At 54.9% G+C, this 9,627-nt stretch overlaps 2 protein-coding genes across 2 annotated transcripts; both read left to right on the top strand.

Moving 5' to 3' along the window:
- Positions 1-721: 721 nt before the first annotated feature.
- On the top strand, positions 722-6,827 carry TRIREDRAFT_55125 (uncharacterized protein; the record flags this gene model as incomplete). Its single annotated transcript, XM_006962315.1, has 5 exons — positions 722-787; positions 1,073-4,396; positions 4,462-4,713; positions 4,779-5,284; positions 6,116-6,827. 5 exons carry the CDS (start codon positions 722-724, stop codon positions 6,825-6,827), a joined length of 4,860 nt encoding a protein of 1,619 aa, XP_006962377.1.
- Positions 6,828-7,512: 685 nt separating this feature from the next.
- On the top strand, positions 7,513-8,577 carry TRIREDRAFT_74861 (uncharacterized protein; the record flags this gene model as incomplete). Its single annotated transcript, XM_006962314.1, has 1 exon — positions 7,513-8,577. The coding sequence occupies one exon, from the start codon at positions 7,513-7,515 to the stop codon at positions 8,575-8,577; it is 1,065 nt and encodes a 354-aa protein (XP_006962376.1).
- Positions 8,578-9,627: the final 1,050 nt, after the last annotated feature.

Genomic DNA, 9,627 nt, shown 5'->3' with positions numbered 1-9,627 from the left:
CCTGAATACTTTTAATTGCTATGGAAAGTCTGGAAATATCCGTCCACTTGGTTGGACTTGAAGCCAAGAGATTTTACAAGTAGGTACCTACTAAGGTAGGTATCGTGATCATGCCTTCCGCTTCACGGGCGCATACCTAGAGCAGGTAAGGTACATCACGATGCAGTTCGCTCAGTTACAGGGCAAGTACCGACCCGCTGTGTGCCGCAGAGGTGTACTTCTGCCGCATCTCACGCCAGACTCACTGCCAGGTACCTCCATAAACCGGGCTCACTTGGCGCCTCAGGCAGCAAGAAACGCGCTCCACTGAGCTGTCCCTCGCTAGACTTCATTCGGTCTAGTGCAATATCTGCGATAACCAGGCGGTCGCGTCAAACAAAGAACAGAACATTTGTTTACGCGGGGCTTCAACAACAGAAAAAAAATATCATCGCCTTTCCTTCAGCCAGCATCGTCCTTTGTCCCAGCCCATCGATGTGACGAGGGCCTCTTGTCACCTCGATCTGGGCCTTTGCGTTTTCCTTCTGTTTCATCACGTTTTTCTTCATATCGAAGGCGCAGCCCCGCGAACCTGTGCAGTCACTCAGCCCAACTCTCCTTCGTTACGGCCGCGTGTCTCAAGCCCTTCAGCATCGCCTTTGTCTCATCGACTGCGTTATCGATCGCGAGTTCCTGCTGCCCTGCGATTTTTGCGAGCTCTCCATAGGGAGGCGCCGGCGCCATGAGCTCCGACGACGATTCCGTCTTCAACGTTGAAGATGACTCCGAAGATTACGTCCCAAAGCCCGTAAGTTGTTTTCATAGTCACTGGTTGCATAGCAAGTCCCTACTCTGGAGTTGCTCTGTGATGCTTGTGCTATGCTGCAGCCCTTGTGGCGCCCTTCACTCTGCCTTGTGCAGCTCAGCGTCGAGTCACTCTGCTCTCCTTTCCACATTCCCGATTGCGCAGCTGAGCCGCATCGCCTCTTCTGCCCAACACGCAACCTTCCGCCGTCTCTTCCTTTCCCACCCACGACACCCTCGGCTATTGACAGGCTCTCACTTTTGGACATCGGCTAACGCTCTAATGCAGAAGGCCAAGGCTCCCGCAAAGCCTGCCATCAAAAAGATGGTGCAGACCACTCTGAAAAGCAAACCGGCGCCAAAGAAGCGGCCCATGGTCGAGAGCGATGAGGATGACGAAGATCCGGATGGCTCGTCCGGTTTCTCCAACACTCCGCCAATCACCAAGAAGCAGAAGACGGCTGCTCCTCCTAAGAAGTCGGGCACCAAGCCTCTTGCCGAGCTTGAGAATGACAGCATGGTTCTCGACGATAAGGACGACGACGAACCAAAGCCCGCCTCGAAGAAGAAGACGGCAACCGAAACCTACCAAAAGCTGACCCAGCTTGAACACATCATCAAACGTCCCGATACCTACATTGGCTCCGTGGAGAAGACGGACCAGCAGATGTGGGTCTACAACAAAGAGACGAAGCAGATGGAGTATCGCAACATCACCTACGTGCCTGGTTTCTACAAGATCTTTGACGAGATTCTCGTCAACGCTGCCGACAACAAGCAGCGCGACAGCTCCATGAACATGATGAAGGTCACCATCGATCGCGAAAGCGGCGAAATCAGCGTCGAGAACAACGGCAAGGGAATCCCCATTGTCATGCACGAGAAGGAGCGTGTGTACATTCCCGAGCTGATTTTCGGTCACCTGTTGGCTGGCTCCAACTTTGATGACACCGAGAAGAAGACTGTGGGTGGTCGAAACGGTTATGGTGCGAAGCTGTGTAACGTCTTCAGCACAGAGTTCACCCTGGAATGCCAGGACAGCGAGAACGGAAAGCGTTACAAGCAGCAGTGGACAAACAACATGCAGACCATGCACAAGGCCAAAATCACATCCAACAAGTCGTCCGATTTCGTTCGGGTCACTTTCAAGCCAGACTACGCTCGATTTGGAATGGAAGAGGGCATCACCGATGATCTCGAGGCGCTGCTCTACCGAAGAGTCTACGACATGGCCGGTACGATGCGAGGTGTCAAGGTGCAGCTCAACGGCGAGCTCATCAAGATCAAGGACTTCAAGTCGTACTGCGACCTCTATGCCAAGTCCATTGCGGGCGAGAGGAGCATGGAGGAGGGTGGCAACCCGACCTGCACTGTCGAAATCGACAAGGACAAGGGCCATCCCCGCTGGGAGATTGGCTTCACTGTGTCTGATGGTACATTCCAGCAGGTTTCGTTCGTCAACTCCATTGCAACCACGTCAGGAGGCACTCACGTGAACTACATTGCCGACCAGATCACGGCGTATCTCCTCAAGGCTGTAACCAAGCTGAAGAAGGGACACGGCCTGAAGCCGGCGCATCTGCGAAACCACATCTTCATCTTTGTCAACTGCTTGATCGACAACCCAGCATTTACGTCGCAGACCAAGGAGCAGATGACGACCAAGGCATCCCAGTTTGGCAGCAAGTGTGTTCTGGGAGATGACTTCCTGAAGAAGGTGGCCAAGTCCGACGCGATCAAGAACATCATGGACTTTGCCGAGAGAAAAGCAGACAAGATGATGGCCAAGAGCGACGGCAACAAGCGCTCGCGTGTGAGCAATGCCAAGCTGGTCGAGGCCAACCTGGCAGGCACCCGGCGCGGCCACGAGTGCACCCTCATCCTGACCGAAGGTGACTCCGCCAAAGGTCTGGCCGTGTCTGGACGAGCCATCCTGGACCCTGACCGAATCGGTGTCTTTCCACTCCGTGGTAAGCTGCTCAACGTGCGAGACGCATCCATCGACCAGATCACCAAAAATCAAGAGATTCAGAACATCAAGCAGTTCCTGGGTCTCAAGCACAAGCAGGTGTACACGGACACGAAGAGCCTTCGCTACGGCCACCTGATGATCATGGCCGATCAGGATCATGACGGTAGTCATATCAAGGGTCTTCTCATCAACTTTCTTCAAGTGCAGTTCCCCTCGCTGCTTCAGATTCCAGACTTCTTCCGAGAATTCATCACGCCCATTGTCAAGGTCTGGCAGGGCCCCAACCCCAAGAAGCCCCAGAGACTCAAGTCCTTCTTCACTCAGCCTCAGTACGAAGAATGGAAGCAAGAGCGCGGCAGTGAGATCTCGAGATGGCATTACAAGTACTTGAAGGGTCTGGGCAGTAGCAGCAACGAAGATGCCCAGGTGTACTTCACAAACCTCGACGAGCACTTGAAGGAGTTTAGTGTCATGAAGCCAGAAGAAGCGGAAATGTTTGACCTGGCCTTTTCAAAGAAGAAGGCCGACGCGAGAAAGGAATGGCTGGGCAACTTTGTTCCCGGCACCTATCTTGACCACTCTTCCAAGGTCATCACGTACAGCGACTTTGTGAACAAGGAGCTCATCCTCTTCAGCATGGCGGATAACATAAGATCCATCCCGTCCATGATTGACGGACTCAAGCCTGGTCAGCGAAAGGTGCTGTACGCATGTTTCAAGCGAAACGTGGTCAAGGACGAAAAGGTTGTGGAGCTGGCTGGTTACGTCTCCGGACTGACTGCTTACCACCACGGTGAAGCCTCTCTGCAGCAGACCATCATTGGCCTGGCTCAAGACTTTGTGGGATCGAACAACATCAACGTGCTGGAGCCTAGCGGTAACTTTGGTTCTCGACTTGCCGGTGGCTCCGACGCCGCCAGCCCTCGTTACACCTTTACCCGCCTGTCCCCGTTTGCCCGCTCCATCTTTTCGTCGCTCGACGATCCCAACCTGAAGCACCAGTTCGAGGATGGAAAGCAGATTGAGCCCGAGGTGTATGCCCCCATCCTGCCCATGGTTCTCATCAATGGCGCCGACGGTATCGGCACGGGTTGGAGCACTTCCATCCCCAACTATCACCCGCTCGAGGTTGTCAAGAATTTGAAGCGACGAATGGGTCGCCTGGAGGATGGCGATGATGAAGAAAAGCCATTTGAGACAATGACTCCGTGGTTCCGTGGCTGGAAGGGCACGCCGGAAGCTGCTGGTCCTGACCGATACAAGTTCAATGGTATTGCATACCAGAATGAACAGAACCCTAATGAAGTGGTCATTACCGAGCTTCCGATCCGCGTCTGGACTGATGACTTCAAGGCTCGCCTTGAGAAGATCATCAGCGGCGTGGACGGCCCCAGCTGGATCAAGGACTACAAGGAGTTCAACGACCACAAGACGGTCCACTTTGAGATTCAAGTGGACGAGAAGCACATGCCCAAGGTGCTCGAAGAAGGTCTGCTTGAGCGGTTCAAGCTGACCAAGCAGGTGGCCACGTCGAACCTGGTCGCTTTCAATACTAACGGGCAGATTCGCAAATACGAAAAGGTCGAGGATATTTTGGAAGAGTACTACGTCTACCGACTGGAGATGTACTTGAAGCGAAAGGTAGGGGGGAATATCACGTCCTCCGCTGCATGCGAGAGTATTCTGCTAACAAAAACCACTTGCAGAACCACTGGCTTGCCGTCTACGATGCCGATCACCGGAAGTTGAAGAACCAGGCGCGTTTCATCCAAGAGATTATCGACGGAGATTTGATCGTCGGCAAGAAGAGGAAGGATGTCCTCGTGAAGGAGCTTCGGGATCGCAAATACGAGGCATTCCCTCCCGTCAAGAATGCCAACACAAAGAAGTCCGAGGAAGAGGAAGAGGACGACGAAGAGGGTGAAGAGAGCGCTCGTGACTACGACTACCTTCTCTCGGTAAGTTTGACCCTTGAATTCCGGCAGCTTTTACCGAATGCGACGAAATCTAACGTCTCTTGTAGATGCCCATTTGGTCCTTGACGGCAGAACGTCTTGAGAAGCTGAAAGATGCTATTCGGAGGAAGAAGGCCGAGTATGACGAGCTCGAGGCCAAGAGCGAAAAGGACCTTTGGTGCGAAGATCTTGCCGCCTTCGAGGCCGAATGGGACAAGTACCTTGCCCTCAGCGCTGAAATTCAGACCAACATTCGTCGCATGGGCCGCCGAGTATCCAAGAAGATAGGGGCTGGCGGTGGCCGCGGTAAGAAGGCCAAGGCGGACGACGATTACGAGCCAGAGAAGAAGGGTCGCAAGAAGGCGGCTCCAGCGCCCAAGCCAGAGACCAAGTCTGCTCAGAGGTTTGCCGAGATGTTCAGTTCCAAGCCGAAGCCCAAGAAGGAATCGCAGACAGAGGTCGTCGAGTTGGATGACTTTTCAGACGATGATTTCGCAGCGCTTAGCAGAAGCAAGCCGGCCGCTGCTAAGGCGTCTGGATCGCAGGCGACTTCGAAGCCGATTGCTCAGTCGCAGTCGGAGGAGTCAGAGGTGGTACCCGCTCGCAGCAAGCGCGCCGCAGCCTCCAAGGCGAGAACCTTGATCGACGTCGACTCGGAAAGCGACGAATTCGACTTTGATGATGAGATGATTGACGTTGGCCCGAAGGCGTCTGGATCGCGGGCCACTTCGAAGCCTCAGGCCCAGTCGGAGGAGTCAGAGGAAGAGCCAAAGGCGGCGCCCGCCCGCAACAAGCGAGCCGCAGCCTCCAAGGCTAGGGCTTTGATCGACGCCGACTCGGAAGCTGATGACTTTGACTTTGACGATGAAATGCTTGACGCTGGTGCCAAGGCGTCTGAATCGCGGGCGACTTCAAAGCCAGTATCGCAGTCGCAGTCGGAGGAGCCAGAGGTGGCGCCCGCTCGCAGCAAGAAAGCTGTAGCCTCCAAGGCCAGGACCTTGATCGGCGCCGTCCCGGAGGATGACGACTTTGAATGGGACGATGAGCCAGAGGTGATGCCCGCTCGCAACAAGCGAGCCGCAGCCTCCAAGGCCAAGACCTTGATCGAAGTCGACTCGAGCAGTGAGTTAACTGACGTTGAGATGCTTGACGTTGGTGCCAAGGCGTCTGGATCGCGGGCGACCTCTAAACAGATCTCGGAGGAGCCAGAGGCGGCGCCCGCTCGCAGCAAGCGAGCCGCAGCCTCCAAGGCCAAGACCTTGTTTGACGCCGACTCGGACAGTGACGATGACAGCGACAAGATTCTCGGAAAGGGTAAAGCAAAGGCATCTGGATCGCGGTTGGTTTCGAAGCCAGTTTTCAAGCCGCAGTCGGAGGAGCCCGAGGTGGTGCCCGGCCGCAACAGACGAGCCGCAGCCTCCAAGGCCAGGACCTTGTTCGACGCCGACTCGGACAGTGATGAAGACGACGACGACAAGATGCTTGGCGACGTTGGTGCACTGGTCAAGGGGATTGGCAAGCCGTCTGGAGAAGCCAGCGGCCGACTGAGCCTGCACACGATGAGCCGGCCGGATTCGAGCCACGGCAACACGAGTACCGGGACTCTCTCGAAGCCCAGAGCCAAATCAGCCAAGGCCTTTGATCTCGAGAGCCCCGACGAAACCAACTACGAGATGCTGGCCAAGCCGTCGCCCTACAAGCCCAAGAACGTCGATGAAGAGTCGGACGATGACGCGATTTTGGGCACTTCATCAAAGGCCGCCAAGTCGAAGCCTGCCGCCGAGGCTCCGGAGGAGGAGAACTTGCTTGCGGCCAGGAGGGTTCGCAGGCCAAAGAAGCCCAAGGTGGCGGGCGCGGGCAAGGTCAAGGCGTTGGTCAAGGATGCGCCCACCGTCGCCACCCTGTCGCCCATTGCATTGCGATATGCGGCCAAGAAGGCGGTTATCGACAAGGAACGTGCCGAGAGGGCGGCTGCTCTGAAAGCTGAGGGTGGCCCGGCGCGGGCAAGGCCCGGACGGGCTGCGGCCGCGAACAGAAAGGTCGTTATTGACGGTGACGATGAAGAAGAAGAAGAAGAGGACGACCCATGGAGAGCGCCATGGTTAGACGACGAGTAGAGCAAAGGCACTACCTCGTAGTGTTGCCATGTTGAGAGGTCATTATCGATTTCGATTTCGATTTTTTTTTTTTTTTTTGGAGGGGGGGGGAGGGAACTGGATTTGTCTGGTACATAGGGTTCTTCGACATACGCTGTCGTACCTAGTCAGGTTGGCCTTGGTTTCGGATGGAGGATGGCAGGTCTGGTTTCCATTTGCTCACTTTTATCTTTTTGTTGTTTGTACGAGTCTATTTGTACGGATCATCTTTGTACGGAAACCCGTTGTACAGAATACCTTTTCGCTTGACGAATGAACGAAATGCAATGATTTTTTTTGGTGCCTGGCTTTCTAGTATGAGATGCGTCTAACACATGTTTTGTCTCTGAACTCTTGTACCAATGGAAGTTGTTGAGTGTCGTCTGTCTTGGTGATTTGTCTCTATTTGTATGAGTGGGTGCTATCGATAAGAGCTTTCTTTGCTTCTCTGGAGGGGCAACCCAGAGCTTCCACCATTGTTCTTGCTCTTTCCAAGCTCGCCCCTCCAGACCTTTTAATCCTTCTTCTCAACCAGAACCTCACATACAACCAACCGTTACAGGACAGCCTCATTATCTACCCTTCAAAGACACCAAACCAGAGACACTGCTGCACTGCACTGCAATTCGACACGGCAGACGACATACAATTCTCAGTCCCGCCCATCATGGCCTCGTCCGACGAGCCGCAGTCGCTGCGCGCCCTCTTCGAAGCCGCCGAGGCAAAGCGTCAAGAAGTCAACGAAGCACCCAGCGCCACGTCTCCGAAATACGCAGAAGACCTCGCCGCAGCACTGAAGCTGTACGCACAAGCCCTCGACCAAATCTCCGCCCTGTCGCTCTTCTCCGCCAACGAGGGCGTGGAGGACATTGCGACGTCTTCGCTGCCGTACCTGCTGGTGGATTTCTACATTGGCGAGCTCGTCCAGCGAACGCCGCATCTTGCGCCGAAAGAGCGGCTGCAGGTGCTCGACCAGGCGCGATCCGCATATGAGCGGTTCCTCAGCCTGGCGGACGGATACGGCCTGCTGACGGCGCCGTACGACAAGCTGCTGGAGCGGTACCGCGACGAGGGGGAAGCCTTTGCGGTGGTGGCGGCGACGGGCGCGGACATGGCGGCCAAGCGCGAGGGCAAGATTGCAAACTTCAAGGCGGAGAAGGCGCTCAAGGACAAGATGGCGGCGCTGAGGCGCAACCCGCGGTACCTGGAGCACGGGGACGAGGAGCTGGTGCGCGAGCTGCACCTGACGAGCATCCGGTTCGCGATACACAGCGCGTTCCAGGCGCTCGACTCGCTGAACCGCGAGGTACCGCTGCTGCGGTCCGCGCCGTCGCCGAGTGCTGCGGCCACTTCCAAGGGCGAGGATCCTGCGGACACGTCGTTTCGGCTGGATCAGCCGTTTGATGGGTTTCGTCCGGGAACGGGCGGTCCGTTGCTTTCGACAAAGGGGAAGCCTCTGCAGCCTTTTACGCTGATTGGGTCAAGGGCGGATCTCGCAAAGGGGGTGTTTCGGCCTGGTCACAATCTGCCTACCATGTCGATTGAGGAGTATCTCGAGGAGGAGAAGCGGAGGGGGGGCATCATTGAGGGCGGCGGCACGGAGCCTCCGAGGAAGGTGGTGGATGAGGACGACATGGAGGCTGTTGATCGGGAGACGTACAAGGCGAGGGCGTGGGACGACTTTACGGATGACAATCGGAAGGGGTCGGGAAATACGCTCAATATGGGGTGATTGGGGAGTTTTTTCTTTTTCAGGTCTGGGAATTTGGGATCTCGTGTGGTTCTTTTTGTTTGGTTTTGTGCAATTGGGTGAGGCGAAGCGAGTCATTTGTTTGGATTTAGAATATGAAAACGAGTAAAGAACCAGCTAATCATTCGGTATATATATATATACATATATAAAAGACGAGGCTCTCGACTACTGCCTACATTTCCACGGCGTACTGAAACATGTGTACTGATGTCCAAGCAATCCTCCGTCTCGAGATCAAACAGCTCTCATCCTGCTTCTCCATGGAGTCTGCTCCCTCTCCCCGACCACCAAACCCACCGAAGAAGCAGCCCACCTGCCTCTCCCTACATTGAAGCACAAACAAACAAGCAGAGAGAGGTAAAGAAGAACAACCAGCGTCTCCCCTTGTTCTTCAAACTACGCACAACACACACACACAGAGGCAGATTCTTCTCCCAAACCAACCACCAACTATTCAGAGACATCGTAAGGAGAGACTGGCTGGCCATTCCACAAAAGCACCCCGGACGACGCTCTCACTGGGCCATTTCAATCGGTAGGTATCTAGTAGGTCGCTGCGGGCGGTGCGTAAGTTGGTACCTATAGTATGTAGGTTCATACAAAGGTCAGTGAACGGACATCATCATCAACGCAAAGCTGGTGGTGACTTGCGCTGACCAGGGGATTCAAATTCCCCTCTCGTTCAGAAGAAGCAATAAAATGCAATGCTCTATCCCCAGCGCAACCACGACACACCAGCTCAACGGAATCTTCCGCCCGAAAAAGGGAGTATAATAATGAGTACTCGCTGGCTCATGCAGTTGCAGCGCTCGTGAGACATTCAAAGGACCATGGCCCGGCTATTGTTTTGTTTTCCTTTCTTCAAAGAGAAACATCGCAAGGGGGCGGCTGGCCACGTCCCAGATGACCGCTACTCCCACGCGAAGTTCCGGCATCGTTCGCGGACGCAACGCGCAAGATAGAGTCTTTTTCTGCAAGATGAATCGCCCACGTCGTGCCGGAACCTCAAGATATTCTTTTCCCTTTCGC

This window comes from Trichoderma reesei (assembly GCF_000167675.1).
Source record: "Trichoderma reesei QM6a unplaced genomic scaffold TRIREscaffold_2, whole genome shotgun sequence".
Taxonomy (NCBI): domain Eukaryota; kingdom Fungi; phylum Ascomycota; class Sordariomycetes; order Hypocreales; family Hypocreaceae; genus Trichoderma; species Trichoderma reesei.
This window is presented reverse-complemented; position numbering and strand designations above follow the sequence as displayed.